This window comes from Solea solea, chromosome 8 (assembly GCF_958295425.1).
Source record: "Solea solea chromosome 8, fSolSol10.1, whole genome shotgun sequence".
Classification (NCBI taxonomy): domain Eukaryota; kingdom Metazoa; phylum Chordata; class Actinopteri; order Pleuronectiformes; family Soleidae; genus Solea; species Solea solea.
Genome location: NC_081141.1, coordinates 17110318 through 17130079, shown reverse-complemented (window position 1 = coordinate 17130079; position 19762 = coordinate 17110318). Strand labels below are relative to the sequence as shown.

Here is a 19762-nt window from a genome sequence, read left to right as displayed (position 1 = left end):
AGGTCACTCTGTGTTTTTTACTATGAGTGTATTATGGGCACAGTATTCACTCAGTCATCAATGTAACTTGCAGAGGTGACATTTGCGTTTACACTTGGTGTGCGTAAACATCTGTGATTAAGGCTTTCACCAAAATGAACTTGTGCGGCTTTTGCTGAATGTGAACTGTGATCCAGGGTAGTTTTATTCGTTTGTGACTGACTCTACTCTTGGTGTATGTTGGCAGCTGGCGTCTGGCATCTACAGCTTTGCCTGCTCCCTGTGGAGTCATCACACCGACTGCTTCCTCCAGCAGATCTATGCCAGAGATGAGGCTGCAGCACTTGGCTCACTAGAGAGGACACTGCTCTCTCTTAAAGGTAGTAACATATGCAGACATGCAAACTCACACATGGCCATACAGGCAACACACACACACACACACACACACACACATCACAACTGCAATCTCATGCTAAATCAAGGTGCAGTGATCTACAAAGTCATTTTTATGTTATGGCCCTGAATAACTGATAACACTAGTATATGGTTGGATCATATGTTATTATTGTTCAGAATTGAGATCTGTTATGGAATTGATAAAAAAAAAAACATTTTCTTATCTCTCACTCAATATAACTATGAATTAATGAAGGGATTTGTATTTTAAAGTAATAATAAATCATTATAATCCATTGTTCTGTGTCCAAATGCACTATGAATTAAGTGTCAACTTAACAACCCCATACCTTTTTTTTTTTTAATATGAACTTTTTTTTTTTTAAATGTCAAGGACACTACAAAGAGATGTAAAGAGAAAAAAACAGTCTATATCACCCAAACATCGACATTTTTTCCTGTCTTTCCTTTTCAGTGCTTCGTAAGTTGACTGTCCATGGATTTCAAGAGCCACAACAAAATATGGAAGTGATGGTGAGTTATTTCGCCTCTGGCTGCAAAAGGATTGCTTGTACTTTGTTGATGATTGAAAGGGCCCTACGCCTTGTGTTGTTTCAAAGAGCCTTCTGTCTAAGATTTTCAAATCCATGAAATTGTTTAATCAAGTTAGTCAGACTTTTTTCAGATTAAAATAAAATCCTAAATGTGTGTCTGAGCCATGAGGAAACATTTCAGCAATAGAAACCTGTGTGCTTGTGTTGGGTATTGAAAATTGGTTGCACCCTTACACTTACAGTGTCTTGTGTTAACAGTGTGTCTTATCGTCACAGTCACTGTGTTGTCACCCTAGTAACCCTGCAGTGGAAGAGGAAAATGCATTCGGAGACACAACACATTTAGTATCAACTTAGCCAGTGTTTCCTCAAGTATTAAACACAGGTAGTTATAGTTAATATGTAACATTTCTGCAATAACATATTTAAATATGACAAGACTAGATTTTTTGTGTAGCCAAAACATTAGCCAGCATATTTTCACCACTCCTTAAATCCAAAGAAATTCATATTTCCATTGAAGGTCAGGGACTGTTTCATTCGGTGCCATTAAATGATATCTTTCTAATGATGTCTAATTGCCTTTTAATTGCGGTGCTTGTCCTTGTAAACGGGGATAAAAGAATGAAAACCGGGAACAGAAACACTTGACTGCTTTTTTAATTTGAAAAGAGTACAGGATGTATTGGGTTTGTGACACATATAGCAGATAAAGACATTTACCTGCTCTTGCTGTTGCCAGTGTTGCAGCAGTGTTATACTTTTTGGAAAAACAATTGTGTGCAACTTAAAAAAAAAAAAGAGGATCAGTCACTTAATCAGGAACTGAGCTGAAGCTCACAATACCATGCTTCTTCCCGAGTCCTAGAGATAATCAAACTAGAATGATTGATCGCATTCACTCTTAGAATAATGTTCATTTTATTTTATCCATAACCTTCATTGAAACTGTAAAACCTCAATATCTTAGTTCTGTGAATAATAAATCCTTGAGACAAATCTATTTCACAAGAAATAACATTTTTATATTTGTTGCAAAAGTTAAATCATGTTCCCAGCCCTAAAACTGTTTTACTAATCACATATCAAATATTAAACACATGGGTTAAGCTTAAAAATGGGACCTACTTGCTTTTTTTCCCACATCACTGCAAAACTGATTAGGATTTATTGTCTTGTTTTGACTAAATTTAAGTCACCGAAGCAATATTGCTTGGTATAAGTTGAGTTGTTTTTTTCAGTGTTGACATTTAAAGACTGAATAAAGCTCAAATAAAACAACAAGAGTTGTTGAATGAAAATAAACGTGAGTTGTCAAAAATGTAATTGTTCAACGTCAGTATAGTATTAATATTAGCAAGTTGTTTCTGTGTTACCTTTGTCTGTCTTTTCTCCAACAGTGTTTGTTCTTATTACTTTTCTTTTCCTTGTCTCGTAGAACAGAGATGACAGAGACACTTTATGGCAGAAAGAAATCAATACTCTAATATTCCACTAATGAGACAACTTTTTGCTTGCAGGCTGAGGGCTGGATGGTTAAGACATTCACATTAAAATGTAATTTGCCTTGAGCTGCGGCTTGTTATTCCAGCTCAGTGAGTAGATGCGGTGGTTTAGAGTTAATATTTCATGTTAAGATGTAAAAGCTGTTAATATCTCAGGCTCACTACTTGCAGCCTTTGCTGATTGATACCATTTTTCATGCTTGTTATTATTCAGTTAATGCTGAGTTGAGACAAAAAATATGCTCAGTGTGAAGCCATAGCCTTTCACAACACTCAGGCCATTGTTCCTAATATTTTAAAATGAAATTCATTTTTTGTGTGTGTATTTAATTCACAACAGGGAGTAAAATATTTTCAACAAGACTAAGATTGTGACAGTTTTATGTGTCCTTGTTTCTTGTACAGAAACAAATCGGTGACCTCATGTCGTCATGCACTAGCATCCAGTTGCTCGCCGATCTCCGAGTGACTTTATAGCTTACTTCATTTGTTTTGTTTTTATTCCTGTTGTCTCTTTACATCTCTGCACAGTGGAGTCTCACAGCCTCAAGATATGTTATTTTTCTGTTTGCCGAAATGGACAGATTTTCAGTTAAATGTGTGTGTCAGGTTTTATGATGGTGAAGAGAGTGAAAGAGAGTTTATTTTTGTAAAGAGAACAGGTGAGCTAAGTAAAACAGGGAAAATAGCAATGTCTGATAACTCGATTATCTGTTTGCTAAATTGCCACTGTTTATAGAAGCGGCTTGCAAGACGTTTATTGTAATGAGTCATAAAATTACCATGATATGTCATGATTGACTACAGAGACTTGTTAATTTGAGATAATAATTTCACTGATCACAGTTTATTCACAAATTAATTAATTAATTTACAGCTTGCAAAGTCAGTTTTTGTTTATATGTGGTCAAGGAGTGTTAGTGTAGTTCCTCCCAGATCCATCTTTCCGTTCTTGTAGGATTGGTTTCCTCAAACTGGCAACTTTGAGTACCATTGTACTGTAGTTGCATATCTTACATATGGCCCCATAAGGTTGTTGAATTTACAAATGTAAATCCTTTTTAAATATTTCCTGTGATAGAACATTTTATTAAGACATTACATACATGCATTCTAAGCGTATGTCAAGGTTGTTGAAAATGTTAGGCTAGTTAGTATTAGTTTTTTCTACCCATTGCATTACTTCCTTGTCTTTGTTCGGGCCACTGCTTTAAACTCCGATTTTTTCATGGTCCTGTGAAAATGGCTCATGTTATTCAAACTCACTCCCCTGCAAGGAACCAGTTTATATTGAAGATCTTCACACGTGACATGAACATTCTGGACAGATAAGACGTTTCTAATTACAACAGTGGCAGCACCACTGGAGAATAGCAGTGAGTTGAAAATTCTAACTTTAATAGTGAGTGAATCAGTCTCCATTGATATATTTTAAAACATTATTTGCCATTGAATTAAAGTAGTAGTAGTAGTAAAACAAATCCAGCACATGTTCAAAATCAAGATCAACATAATCATACAGCACTGAAACTTGGACCAAATTTTAGTCTTAAAATACCATAAGGATGCACGGTTATGGACCTTTTGACGATGTCTGATACGTTGCTGTATCGAGAGTGCTTGGGCCGATGAGCAATGCAGATAGTGATATTTTTACAGGTATACTTTTTTCCCTTGTATCCAAATGCATAGTGTTTTAGTCTCTTTTGTAGTGGATATAGTAGAAAAATAATAGTTGTAACGGGCACAAGCATAGATGTCAAGGAGGTAGCAGCCTGTTCAGCCTACTGTTTAGTCATTAGTCATAACCTGGATCTTGGTGTGTTTGGTGATAATCCGATAATACATCTTAAAGCCAAAACAGGCCGGATATCATGGATAATACGGATATCGTGCCAATGAAATGGTGCATTCCTAAAATGCCACCCACTGCTCTTTTCTTTGATCCCTTTTCAGATCCAACAAACATGCTCACCACTTTTCATCATTTAAGTAACATCTCAATTCATATTACTTGCATTCATTTACTTTTTAAAACATAGCCTTGTGTATTGTCACTGCTATGAGCCTAACTCCTTCTTTTGCGGTCCAACCTGTTGCATTATTAACTGATTCAGCTTCCTTTTACATTTGTCATTTCTAATTTCCTGCATGTTCTATGCAGGTATTTTCCTTCTCTTTTATGCTACTCACCTTGCCTCCTCTTTCTGTAAATGTCCTACAATCATCTTTAGAAATATCTGCCGCAAACCTTGTCGCTCAGCCTCCCACCCAGTTTCTTGTCCTTAGTGACCCGCTCATTCTCCACTCACTGTTTTCACGCTGCAGATGTTGGCTGAGCTGTCTCAACAGATTGTCCTTGTTTATCATTTAATTTCCTATGCTAAGCCACAGCTACACAATGATACAGAAAACGGACTCAATTTCATAATGTATAACTGGCATTTTTATACCCCTGAATACAATGACAAACATGTACGTGTGCCTCCTACTGATGCACACATACACATCACACTGAACCTATTTCCTCTGCTTCTGGATAATACTGATGAAGCAATCACCAGGGATTCAACTGCTATAATGTCACAGTGATTAAACTTTGTCTCACCCTTTTTGTTTTCAGGGTTTCCTGAATGCAGTGTTTGAAAGGCTAAAACAATTCTTGGAATGCCGTGAGTACTTGTCTCTTTCTCTTTCTTCAGTCTCTGATCCAAGGCTTTAGTAAACAGTCTGAGTTGCAGGAGCTCGATGCATGCAGAAGGTTGCTATTTAAAAGTCTTAAGATCCTCCATGATATGCAAATTCCAGATCTCATAATAGCATTATATGGGTGTCAAAATATGATTTCAAAATGACTTGAAAAGGTTAAGATTTATTTGAGGATTTCTCTTGTAAACCATTAGCAAACAGACAATATGCTTATGTATACAGTGTATACTCACTTCTCTTTTATTTAAAAATCATGATCTTTGTTGTTTCAGATCTTGAGAGCACAATTTAAAGATGCATTGTAATGGGTTATTTTGGATAATCATTCCTCATTGATGTTGATCTCATCTTGCACATATTGGTGTGAACATGAGATCTAATTATTGAAGCTCTCTGAAAAATTAAGTAAAGTAATCTCCCTTCCCTGTCCCAAATCAAATAGTGTTTGTGTTCTTCACCGGTCTTTAATTGGTTTATGTGTGAACTGATTTCTGACTGTCGTTCCACTTCCTAACATCTTCTTTTAACAGGAATTTTAAAACCACTAATACACACTTAAGATGTTTTCTTTTTCTTTTTATGAGCTGTATACTGTCCTTTTAGTTTTGGATGCAGTCTTCTTCTGTATTTACACACAGAGCTAACTGGAGGGATGTGTTAGTTGTTAACTTGAGGAAATAAAGGCATGACAAGTAGACTGCAATTTGACCAAAATATTTTGATTACCCTTTTTGGTAACCATCCTGAATGGCCTGGCCTCTTACAGATAATTTGGAGTGGAGCCTACTTGAGTAGCTTGTGAGCTCACCGTTAAATATAAATGGCTATGGTATGCAATAAAATAAAAATGCGAAGTTAATTTCGTAAATTAGATCAGTTAAATTACGTTAAACGTCTGACATAAAAATTCTACTCTTATTTTGACGAAATTTTGCATGTCAGATTACACGTTGTGACCAAGTTTCTTATTTTTCTTTCATAATCGGTTAATTCTTCCTTCCCCTGTTTGTCTCTGGAGTGTGTCTATTGCTCACTGACTGAAAAAAATGTTCAGTTAGTTCACTGACACGATTGGCTGAGTGCTGTCTTGGTCTGCATTTCCTCTGGTGGCATAAAGGTTTTAACAGTTGGGCCAGTTAAAATACCACAGCTCTGTAGTGTCTCTCTCTGGATGCAGACCTTCTGGTCTATGCTACGTTGGCCCACCGTCACTGTGTGATCTCGCGATCAATGATCCTTTTTCCTTTTCCATACAGGTTTGTCATAATAATGCTCAGTGAGTGAGATAAATCTCAGACACCGCTCCATGAGCTGTCATAGTGGCAGATGTTAGCAAAAAAATCATTTGAGATATCAGCAGCAGCTATCACTTCCAATATTTATTCTGCTGATGGCATCGGCGACAGTGTCAGGGTCCTGTTGGTATTTGGACCGGACAGATAGAGGAAACAGAGAGGCAGGTCACTGTCGGTCTGCGGAGAAATATCAGCTCTGCACAGTCTGATAAGGTCAGCTTTATAAACTGGTGTTTTTGGGACAGTCCTTGTGTCCTGTTCTGATGTCTGGCTCCTGCTGCTAGATGTTTATCCTCCATCCAAGGTCACATGTCTATTTCTGCAAGTCACTATGTTGTTGACAGCTTTTTTGCTCTGCTTAATGTGTCAGAAATAAGACCCCTCTTGTATCTGTGCTAGATTTTCACTTTCTATTGTTCTGTTTTCCTTATGTATCTCTGCCTCTGAATTTTATTTGTGTTTCAAATCTGCGCCCTCAGTTTGCTTTACATCACCATCATGCAAAAGTAAAAAAACAAATAAAATACAGTGGTGTTTTTATCTGTACAATGTGTTAGTAGCAAGACAAAAACTATTTTTTTTATTACTTACATACACCAAGATTTGCTGAAATAAATTTGTGGAGGAAACTTTGGCCATTCTCAAGTGACTAATTGTCTTTGCGGTTTTAAAAATGTGTATTTTTATGGAGCCAGCATTTACATTAGAGAGTGTCATAGTCATTTTTTGAAAAGCTTTTATTACCCCACTTTATTATATATTGCAAACATTGTAATGGGCCCATGTGACTGTCCCAAGGAAGTAGGATATAATGGACATTTAGCCTTGAAGGAGAAAACGTTTCCTGCAGTAAATAAATTCATGATGCAAGAGTTCAAATTAATCTCACGTTTTTGAAGACTTTCTCCTTCCTGTTTAGCAAAGATGAGCTCAGGCATCAGTCAAAGCAATTTTTTCATCTAATGCTCCCCGTCATACTTCATATGCTTCCGATGAATAATTTGTGAGGTTTGATCATCAAAATGAATGCACCTTTTTATTACAAATAATCAAACTGTGGCTCCGTGGCTTATACTAATTTTCTGTTTGTCAGGTTACACTTGTAGGTTCAAGAGACTATTCAAATTATTCACACACACTCACAATAGACACAATGTTTAATCATCCATTTATTCAAGTGACACTTTCACAATATAAAAAAAGAAATGGCTATTTATCTTTATGTATTAATGTGTAGAATTAAATGCTGTATAAATACGAAAAAAAAAGGGAAAATGAATAAATAAGTAAAAAATACCCATATTTTGAAAGCACACATCAAATTTCCTATGTATACAGAGGAAAAAACACAAAAGGATACTTGGAACTAGAGTACAGCAAGTATTAAGATAAAATAAATTTCTCCTACTTAGGAACTGTATTTATCCCAGAAGTTATTCAATCCCCTGGTTATCTGGTAAATCGAAAACTTGCTGTTTAACCCTTAGAATGTATGTCTAACCTTTGTAATGGAATGCCAGATAACATCTGTTTTGTCCACTGTGTCACACTTGGTTTGTGAATGTTTTTCCATAACAATGCGTTACTCTTTTTTTCCAAAGCAAGCTGAGATGTATAAAAGCTTGTTCCTTTTTTAACTATGATCCTGCTTCTCTGGACACAAGCCTAATGGAAGAACGTTGGGGATCGAATAAACACTTTGCTAAATACAGTGATTTTCTTTTTCCCCCTATAGTTTTATTATATTTTGCAATTATGTCTGGGATGTGTTTCTTATAGTGATGCTGATCTGCTGGTGTCCCAATCCACATTTATCAGTATACAGTTGAAGCTGTCTTTTTGTATATATACATGTCTTTTGTAGTATGTACTGTATATTGCACATTATGATATTGTAGTGATAATACATGTTTGATATATTGTGCAGCCTTAATTTACAGACTGAATTATTTATATTTTGGACTGTCTTTGCCAAATCATGATGCTTGATGATGTTTTGTTATTAGCATCCTGCTTCTAATTAAAATGGTGTGTGTTTTATTTTTGTGTTCTAGGCCGACAGGTTGGTCCGGATAGTACTTGCAGAGAAAAACTGGAGAAAACTATCATACTGTACACAAAAGTTGTGAGTGAAATGTTTATATGTATTAATGCACCACAAACATGTTTTTCATTATTAATCAACAGGTTGTATATATATTTGCAAAGAAACAACAGACTCATTTTGTTCTTCTGCTTTTCTTTTCTGTCATTCCTTCTGTCTATGTAGTTGTTGGACTTTTTGGAATATCATCCATGTGCATTCCTACCCCTAATCCAGTGCTCCCTGGAATTTGCCGTCAGCTATGTGTTCACACCTGCAGGGGAGGGAGTGACCTTTGAACGCTTCATTGTTCAGTGCATGAATCTCATCAAGATGATTGTTAAGAATGATGCCTACAAACCTTCAAAGAACATGGAAGGTAGGTCACAAGGTCTTTGACATATTGGGGTGCTGAAGGGTGGAGAATAAAGGATTAATGAAGTGATAATACAAGGGATGAAAAACATGGTAGATGAGTGAAGCATGAGGAAAAATTGAAATGAAAGCAGGACTGCAAAAGGAATTTCAGGTGACTCCTAGTCTAAAAGAAAATGCCACGAGCTCTTCAAAGTTGTTCTCTGAGAGTGTTTGGAAAAGCACAGTGCTGTAATGCCATCAACGTCACTCGCCCTGGCTCATGTTTATTTCAAGCTGCAAGAGGCCTCTAGTGCTTCATTAGTCATAGAGCACAAAGCTCAGTCTTTGTTCTGCAAGGCACTGTGGTATCTTCCTCCTAAGCAATGCTTAGTTGACAGTGAAAGGAGACCACATTTTCGTGGGTGTGTTCATACCTTGGTTTCAATCAAATGCTTGAATGTGTGACACCCATCCTCAGCTTTGCCTTCCATTTCCCGTTCCCAAAGGGGGAAACAAAGTCTTTTATGTCACAAAGTTACTTTCCGTGGATTGAGCTCACAGGTGTTTTCTTTTTGTATTCGGTCAATGCTGTGTCACATTTGAGTGTATTAGAAGAGGGTTATTAGTGAGCACAGGTAGTGACATTTGGGTCATACATGAAACGACGAGCAGCCTGTCAGATTGGATGTCAGTCTGGAACTATAGAATGTTTGTTTTAGGACAGGATTAACTCTTGCAGTAAAATTCTTTGTAAAAATAAGAATTATTAAACTATGATATGTAGAGTCGTTGCACTACATTTGCTCATTACAACTTACAACTGAGAGACAATGCTAAAGCTTTAATACAGCAGGACGTAAGAGCATTGAGAGACACAATGGAGGAAAGCAGGTAGAAGTATATGTCAGGGATTAGATTACATTGGCTAATTCTGAGTAATATACATATAAATATGACTTCTTACATCCTTGGCTGAGGTTAGAAGTGAAGAAGCAATTTTGATTCTTGGGCCCATTTGTATAATAAGAGCGTTAACCTATTATTAAGCATTTTGAGCATGCATTCTTTTTTTAAATTTAGAAAAACCCTGTATACTAATTTTAGCACTTACATATATTTTCATCCCTCTGTTTTCTCTTTCATTCCCCCCCAGAGAATCTGGAGGCTCACAAGATCAAGACAGCATTCTTCACTCACCCCACACTGACGGAGATTGGACGCCGGCTAGTCTCACACTATTTCCTTCTCACTGAAGAAGAGCTGGCAATGTGGGAAGAGGACCCAGAGAGCTTTGGTAATAGCACATCTCCAGATACACAGGCTAAATCCACCGTTGGGGCTTATCTAGCCTTGCAGGCTGGTTGAGTTAACTGGTATCTTCTCTGAAGGTTCAGGACAGTAAGGGTTAGTCGGTTCTACAATTCATGAAGTGGCTTTGGCTGTACGCATCAGCAAAACGTATTTTATTTAAATATGTGGTCATGAAGTTGTGATGTACATAGACATATCTACATAGACACTACATTGACAGTTGGAGAATGTGTCAATGTCACCGCCACCTTGGGAGAGAGGCATTGAGAGCGAGAGTGATGGCCCACTCTTGCTGCTTGGGGCAGTACATTTTGCTGCACTTTTCAAGCAATATCCATATTATATACAACAATTGTCTATACTCTTCTCTCATGGAGTATGAAATGAATATAAATAACTAAAAAATGCTTTGTCAAAATCAGTTGTATGTCAGAATCAGTTTGTTTTATTCTGAAAAACCAGTTTCCACATCTAATTGTATTGGTTTACAGGACAGATTAGCCCACACCAAGATGCCGGACACTGCTGTATTACCTATAGCTGTGACCACTCAGCCAAGACTGTTTGTAAAGCTAAAATAACTGCTCAGTTGTTCAGTCGCTCATCACTGAACTGACAACAGTACTTTTACAAAGTAATATACAATGCATTTGTACTGGCACAGTCATTCATGGTGTCTAAATCAGCATTTTCTAATGGAGAACCATTTCACATTATTTTTCAGCCGTTGAAGAAACAGGTGGAGACTCTTGGAAGTACAGTCTGCGGGTACGTTAAAACACACAAATGTGCACACAGGCAAACCCACACAGACACATGAATCACAAACAATGATTCTGTTGCTCCTTAGCAACACAAGAAGGATGTTAAATAGTACATAAGTACATACGTTCCTGGTGATGAGGGTGCATCACTGGTGTGATTACTTTAATATTGTCACAAACTGTTGTGGTATTTAAAAAAAAAAAAAAAAAAAAAAATCAAAGCAGCATTTCATGTGGATGCACTGAGCAAAATGTAAACATTTCAGCCTTATAAGTGAGTCAACAGTCCCCAGGGCTTTATAGCGTATCTCCTTGCCTATGTCTAGTTGGCAGGGGTTTATCTTTAGCATCAGCCATGACATCATTTCTCATCCACTGTCTTTTTTTTTTGTCTACCCCTACTTACTCTTCTTTTCCTGCTCTCTGTTGAACCCAATTCTATTTCATTTTATCTCTTTAGATGACAAACTTGTATCTTGCTGTTTCTTTGAATAACACTAAGATGTTGTTGAAGATTGTCATACATTGAAGCAAAAACTGTAGCAGTAGAAATCTGATAATACAGTTCTTACAATTAAATTGTAAATAGCTGATATCATTAATACGAGAATTTCAAACACCACTCTCTCCTGGGAGGGGAAGAGAGTTTACAGATGGTTACAGATTACAGACGATTATTAGCTCATGCAAAGGATTCAAAGATGAAATGTCTTTATTGTCATTCCAATGCATTAAAAAAGGACACCACAGTAATCCCATAAAATACTGATAGTATGTGAATGCACATTAATTCTGGTTTGTTCATGTATAACTCTTGATTCACACATTGGCACGCTGTCATACTCTGGTTCATGGATCAAATGTCACTATCCATTTATTCAATATTCTACCTATCTATAACCTTCCCAGCTGAACAAGGGTTTTGTGTTTGCCTTGATGTCATTGATAGAGATTGGCTTTTTTAGAGTGTCATGTGACCTCTACCCTGTCGCCAACAAGGTGGAAGGGTTGCATGTTATTACCTGTCACTGGTTCATGCATATTTCTATATATAAGTTCACAGAATGTACCCCCCTGTGAATAGATTGCTTACACCTATATTCAATGTTTTTATTTATAAAAAAAAAAAAAAAAAAAAACATTACCACATTTATTATGACAAAAAACACGGAGGGAAAAACACTCAAATAAATAATAGAAATAAAAATAGAACAAAAATTGCACTCGGGCCATTTAATTATTCACCTCCTTTCCTCAAAGGCAATCCAACTTCTCATTTTAAAACCTTACCTTGCCCTGACTGGCAGCAGTTCTCTTTTCTATCTGATATTGATTACAAACTGCATTTTTTAAAAGTAGCTCAAATTCAAGGATGTTGTCCTTTCAGCTTTTTAGAAATTAAACATTTTACCTTTCAATAATTTCCTTCCAAATTGAATATTGTTTTTTTGTTGCGTGACAATGTGATGGACAGACTAAATAAAGTGTTATCCCTTACAGTTGATACCTTACCCTAACCTTAACCTAAACACAATTTGAATCTCAGCCATAGACTTAACCAGTTCGTCAGAAATTAGGTCCTGCACTCTTGGGACCAGGTTTTTGTTTCCATTGGGGCTGCTGGTCCTGTCGATACAAGTACATATACACACACAGTTGCACATAGATGGAAATATCCTGACAATGTCACATAGACCTTACATTAAAGTGGGAGCTCAATACATTTGCTGTTTGCTTCCATGTTTGTCATGCCCTTTATCTTTTTTTTCTTTGTGTTGACAGAGGATACATACTAAGAATATGGCGTACTTGGATAAATGCTAATGAATCCTGCTGACGACCTCTGCACACTTTGAGAGCATGTGTGAAACCTGTATTCTGTTACTTAACTGTGTTTGTTTTGTCCCTTGTTCTTCTGTTTAGCCTTGTACAGAAGTATTATTCCTGGATATCTTTCACAACTACAGCCAGACACTGACGCCAGTATTGCTTGATATGGTTCAGAATCTTCAGGGTGAGATAAGTGTTAATTCAAACATTATTACATGCCAAAAATACAGTCTGTTTAAGTGTATTATTTAATTATTTATTAAAAAAAATTGCAATAATTTGCCAATTTTACACCCACCTAAACTATAATGCTGTCTAATACTGCCCTGCAATAAATCCCAAGATGATAAAGGTTATAAAGTTGTGGGAGGTGTGCTGCTGGGTTTTATTGTTCTACTAAAATGTTGGGTCTTTTTTTATGTATTATGTCTTATTTGGGAATTCTTTGTTTTTCAATGCATTTATGCATTGCGTATGCTTAGTACTTTGTATTAGCTCCGTGTTTTATTGCTATAAAGTTAAAATCACCCTGCCTTGGACACATTGTACCTTATATATCCCTCGTAACACAGAGTGGGCTTCAGATCTCTGACCCTATTTCCAACTATATTTTGTGTGGAATGGGTGACATGCCTGGTAACAGCCTCCATCACTACAATCACCCTCAAATGTTTTTCACAGAAAGGTTGTATCCATGGCAGTAACTGACGTGGTGTTGTCAGAATAATGGGTATTGATTGAACACATATGCCGTTTTCCTTCATAAACACCTGGGTGATGGATACAACAGGAAAGCAGGTGTTTAGTACAGATCCTGCTGAGAAATGTGTGCTTCTGCAGGAAGCACTAACCCTAACACTGAAATTACTGATGAAATGCTGAGCAAGCACTCCGGCTTTTTTACTTAATTAACATTGTGGAAGTATCTTTCCAGGCCCCACCAACGTGGAAGACCCCGTCCAGCTGCTAATGAAGGATGCAGGTGAGTCAAAGGCTTCATCTATTTGCTGATTCCAGAACCTCTGTCATGCCAGGAATCAAACAAATCCATTGCATAGTTTACTGACATTATTATTAAATGTTTAGTGTGTACTCTGAAGCCTGGCAGAGTTTGTTATTGTTATTTTACCACAATCCCAAAAAATGCAAAATACATGGATACAAGGATAACCAGGGTCAGTTTTCCCGTCTCACATCTCGCTCTCTACCTTCTTGTAGTGTTTATGACAGTTTGACAGGTCAGGGCTGGTTTTATGGCACACACGACTAAATCACAGAGTTAGGATAACCTGTTAGGGGTGGGGGGAAAACTCTGATGAATCGTTTTTCTCTCCTGAAAGATTATGAATCAATGTGGAAAAATCCATCATCGGAAATAGTAATAAAAAAAAGGACTGAACTTGCAGAGTGGAAAATACAGTTTAAATTTATTAATATCTTTCCGTCATAATGTTCTGGCGGACTTGCAGAGATCTGCTTTAGCGTCTCTCACTCTCTCTCACTGGCTGCTCCTTTCAGCAGGACTGTGCTGTATGGTCTATGGGTTCCAGTCTCAGCCAGTCATTTTGTTTTTCTCAATATTTTTGTAGATGCATAGAGCAGAGCAGAGTTGAAGAAATTATTGAACTTAAACGAAACAACCAAAAAAACTCATTTGGAGGCACAGCCAATTGCTGCATTGTCTTCGTCTCTCTCTCCCCCTTTGTTTTAGACAGCATGGCTCTCTCAGCCAATATTTATGTTCTCAATTTTTTTTATAGCTACCTAAACCTTTATAGAAAGATATATGTATGTCACACTGTAAATTATGTAGTTTAATACTGTTGTTAGAGACACAATCCTATTTATTTTCCTTGTTTCCTTGCTGAATATAATGTTCAAGTATTTTCCTCTCCACTGTATAATGTAAACATTAATAAAATAAAAATTGTTTATGGATCATTGCCCCATATTTTTTCAAAGAAAAAGTGATTTTCTGAAAAGCTAGATGTCTGTAGAGATCTCATCACTTTACTGACAGTATTGATAATATATCAAACATTACAGAATGATGAAGCTGTGCTGTGGTTGCAGCAGCACTGGCACATAATCTGTGTTTGTGAGAGCTATAACTGTTTGAAGAGCTAGATGGGCACTAAATCATTGCAGGTTCTCTTTTACCCAAGAACATAAATGATTCAGTAATTATAATAGGACATTGAGAAAGGCTTCCATTCTGCTGCTTTAAAAAAGATGGTCAAGTGTTTTCCTGAGTGCACAACCCAACATTATATGTCCAGGTTTTCTTCAGTGAGTTGTATAATGGAATAGGTACTCCATTCTCTGTGCTATAGAGACATTAATAAAGACATGTATTTCTGTTTTTTTAACCTTTGTCCATTTTTTGGTTGTTTCCTCAAGAGAGGGAGAAGCCGTAAAATATTGTTAGCTGGAAAATATAAAACGTGTTTGGGTACAAAATCATAAATGTATGGTCTCTGTGTAGCCATATGCTTTGTTAAGTACCTTTCTTGTTGGCATATGTATTTGTTGGTGCTGCTAAGTAATGACCATATTTGCTGCGAAACCATGACACGGGCTTTGGCTCAGTCTGCTGACAAATGCTGCTTTCTGGCAGTCAACCATGCTGCTTATGATGGTATTTTTATTGTTGCAGACATTCATGAGGTGTATACATATTTTTCTTTCCGTTGTAATGCCATCACATTGATCCTTTTTGTCCTGAGTAAATATATTTTAGTACACCATTAGCGCATTTGGAAATGTGTCACATATTGTAGTGCAATTAAAAATTATTCTGTAGAATTGAGAGTAATTTACTCAGTCGTCACAAAAATGAACGTTTTAATGTTCTACACCTATTTTCTGGACCATAAACCTGCACCATAAGATTAACTGTATGTCATCCTAACTTCTTAAAGTTTCTTCTTGTGAGTTTAATATCCTCAGTGCTGTTGTGAGTATTGCGACTGGTTTATTTACTGATTTTCTGACTGTGTTTTGTCTGCAGTATACAATGCTGTGGGTCTGGCTGCCTATGAACTCTTTGATAATGTGGACTTTGACCAGTGGTTCAAGAATCAGCTTCTTGGGGAGCTGCAAGTCCGTCATCACAGGTAATGTGACATGAGCAGTTGTTTTGACATTTCTGAGCATCTTTGTTTCTTTTCCCTCATGTTTTGTTTTATATAACAAGTAACAAAGGGCATGAAATACATTAGAACCATGCCATTTATAATTAAAGTTGGAAAATGTGGAAACTTCATTTGGACACTTGACAATCTAATTAGGCTTGTATTGTTTGCAATAAAAATTGCAGTTAAACCCCCCCCAAAAAGCAGGAAAACTAGCTGTAACCACAACAACTGCTTGTCAGGGACAGAGATACACTAATTTAAGCATAAATTGTCTCAGGCTTTGGTCAAGTCCAGTCACAAAGAAACTGTGCCTTTCAGGATTCAGCTTGGGTTTAGTACAGACTCTCATATCTTGGGTGGGATATGGACAGAGAAACCTCAAGCATCAAACTTGTGACATCCTGTGACAAGGCTCCTCTATGGCTGCACAGTAGCACCTAGCTCAGTCTCACAGTGTTGCAGCCAACTTTACCTTCCCCTGTGCAGAATGGAAGTTTTGATTTCATATCTGTTTTGCAGGGTTCATGTATTTTTTTCTTACACCAATGATATGTGGTGGTAAATGTAATCCCTCGGCTCAAAAGTAAATTTAAAAAAGGTGTTTTGTTTATACAGTGTTTCACTTGCAGATTAAAGTGGCGCCTGATACGTTGCATAGACGACGTTCCCGTCAGCGCAAGCTGATTTGCTATTAACCTCTGTCTAGCCATTGATTTTTCATAAATAGCCAACTGATGCTTGTATTCGATGCCTGTGGCAGTTATAATCACAAGGGCTCCTTCTACTTTCACAAGCTGCAGACAAACTTGTCATAACATGAGCACTCAAGCAGACTAATAAAACTAGAAAAACCTTGTAACAGCCTGAGAGGGAAGTTGATCAAGTGGGCGACAGTCACTCGGCTGCATTAACAATAAGCAGTGAGGTGATAGATTAATAAATTTCAAAAGTGACAGGTAAGAGAGTATGGCTAGAGGCAAGGTGGTGTGCATAATAGCAAGAACACTGGCCTGCACACACAGACCCCAAGACAAACACAAAATAAATGCCCACAGCACTTCAAAACATCAGCCTTTCATTCTGTCAATGTGCAGACCTGCTGATTTCAACATGACTCTGTTTCCATATGGTGCAGGTGTGAAAAAACACCTGCACTTTTACCCAAGGTTCCTTTTCTTTGATCTTTTTATTTTTTTGTAAATTCACTTTACATCCACAGTAGTGTGATTCAAAGAAAGACTTAGTGAGGAAGTGAATAAAACAGATAAAGCTGCAGCTCTGAGGAGACATGATACAGTGATACATTGTTCTGCTGTTCAGAAGAGCAGTCACAGAATCACTCTGTGTGTATTATTTTAGACTTTTGCATACTGTATGTCAGCACTGCAGCCGAGTTTGTTCATCTGCCCAACCGTAATACATAGCAGGTATAGTTCAATTATTTTGTCTCAATCAAGATACCCTGGTAAAAGTTGCTTTACATTGTTAATATGGTCTTTTAAAAGTGTTGTAAATTGCAAATTGAATATGAATCTTTATAAAAATCATATTTATCTTGATTAACTTTATAACGTTTGATTCTTTCTTAATCGCAATTACTTGCAATCATTTAACTGCCCAAGATACACTGGATTTGTTGACAACAATAAAGAAATTTCAACCAGTTCAGTTTTCAGTTCAATTTTCAGTTCAGTTCAGTGTGCAGCCCCATGGTTAATGGTTGTATGCAGAATATCTTAATTGTTGATGTAGTCAGTAAAATAATGTACAAGTATGAGGTAAAAATAATGAACAAGGTATCTCTGCCCAAATGTCTTTGATACATGATATGTGAATTTTTCCACCAAGATAATTACAATTTTGCATTTACTCAGATAACCCTTTCAACTATAATTGATTTCATTTTACTTGGGTGATAAATAAAGCAGGTTTATCAGATTTTAGATGTTCCCACAGTCATATCAGGATGTTGTAGAGTCAGTGTGGATATAAAAACAGGAACATGTTTGATCTCCCTCACTAATCTTGTGATTTTCCCTGGCATACGTTTGCAGACTTATATGAATGTATATTTGCTGAAGCAACTATATTATAATGATATTTTACATCCTGTCACAATTCTGAATCTGTTTACAATATCCCAGGGGAAAACGCTGGTATATGACAATGCTTGCTTCCTGTTGGATATGTTGGGGCGGAACAAATCCACATTGTGTCAAGCTTTAAACATTGAGAAATGTTGAACAAATGTATACAGAGGATCACAAACTTCCTCATTATCTAGGTGTCTCTGTCGATGTATGTGATTTTTTTTTTTTGTGCAAACCCTTAATGCAGCATTTACAGTTATCAAATAATAGTGAGTGGCACTGGCCTACTTTTGTGCATGTGCAGTTTATTTTAAAAATGTATCCATATTTTTTGTAGAAACTATAGAATTAGTAAGTAATCCATGTTGACTGCGTAAAATCATTTTGCATCCTTGTGAGATTATGAAGAATGACATATTCCACAAAGCAGAGTTTGTGCATGTTTGCTGCTCTTACCAGAGCATTTGTTTTACCTGCCATCCATAGCTCTCTGGCTACCGACTGTTAGAGCAAAATACAATGACAAGAATGTGCTTGGTAACAGATAAATAATTAAAATGATGAATTAATTTAATTCAGTGCAGCTCAATGAATGCTGTCCATGGCTGTCTCTGGGGTTTGGAATTAAAACCTGCACCCTCTTGCTCTCACACCTGCTGGAATTTAACTTGCCTGTTTTGCCCCTGGCTCATTATTCGTCTGTGCCAGTTAACATGCCGCTTTCATGAGGATATGGCATTAGTTGCATTTCATTGTTTCTGAGCTGACTCATGCATATTTGCTCCTGGATCAATTCCTTGGACATTTTAGTTTTTTCCTCAGTTTTGCATCTGCATATTTACCTCTGTGTGGAACTAGAAGCAAGTCTGCTCCAGCTAGATGTCAATAAATGACAATAACGTAATCTTGATCTTGAGTCTCTTGAGCAGCCATAACCGGATGAACACCTGCCTGGTATTGTGCATGTCCCACTTTTGCCAATAAAATGGCTCTAACCGATTTCGGCATGGTAGTCCTGTGTGTTGTGGTTTTTGGCTATAGGTTGTGAGTTTGGGCCTCTGTCATTTTCAAACTTTTGTCCAGCACATCCCACAGATGGCTTGATTATATCGAGATGTATTATGAGCTCGTTTTGCTCCACAAACATTTCCGAGCCATTTTTCTTATTTATTTCAATGTACCTCCCTGTGGGGGTGTGCTAATTGTGCTTGGTCTCCAGCAATATGTAGATTGTAAAAGTACTGATACTAAAGATGCAGCCCCCATTGGATTTGTCACACAGCTTGGGTTCTGATCTAATGCTTTGCTGCCAGATCATTCCCTTTAGATGGACTTTTTCAGATTCCTCTGATTTCTTATGCATTGTTTGAATCTGCCCCCATCATGGCTCACACCATCTTTCACCTGGTGTTTAATATCATTAAGCAAATACACTTGGATCCCAGTTACTTTTACGGGCATTTACTCTAAGTGCTTAAATTGTCCTCAAATCTGGTAGAAAACTTGTTAAAAACTTGTTTCAATGAGCTTTGATGTCATTAAAAAAATATATTATTGTTAAATAGTGCACATTTTAACCTCCTCAACATATATTCCTCAATGATTGATTATTTACAATCCAGAAGAAATATATCATATCTCCCTTTCTGTGTGTGTGTGTTCTTCTATTTGTTGATTTTAGAGGACCATAAATCATATAAACTGGAGAGTGAGGAGATTTTGGTAAATGGAGGACATTTTGGCTGGACC

The 19762-nt window shown here is 37.0% G+C and overlaps 1 protein-coding gene across 1 annotated transcript in view; it reads left to right on the top strand.

Moving 5' to 3' along the window:
• Positions 1 to 19762, top strand: part of ipo11 (importin 11) — an 89013-nt gene that overhangs the window by 16522 nt on the left and 52729 nt on the right. The window contains exons 6-15 of the mRNA XM_058636403.1: positions 227 to 359; positions 854 to 912; positions 5061 to 5109; positions 8496 to 8566; positions 8711 to 8903; positions 10035 to 10175; positions 10917 to 10960; positions 12880 to 12970; positions 13721 to 13768; positions 15797 to 15902. Of these exons, the coding sequence (XP_058492386.1) occupies positions 227 to 359; positions 854 to 912; positions 5061 to 5109; positions 8496 to 8566; positions 8711 to 8903; positions 10035 to 10175; positions 10917 to 10960; positions 12880 to 12970; positions 13721 to 13768; positions 15797 to 15902 (935 nt within the window). The remainder of the gene's footprint in view (positions 1 to 226; positions 360 to 853; positions 913 to 5060; positions 5110 to 8495; positions 8567 to 8710; positions 8904 to 10034; positions 10176 to 10916; positions 10961 to 12879; positions 12971 to 13720; positions 13769 to 15796; positions 15903 to 19762) is intronic.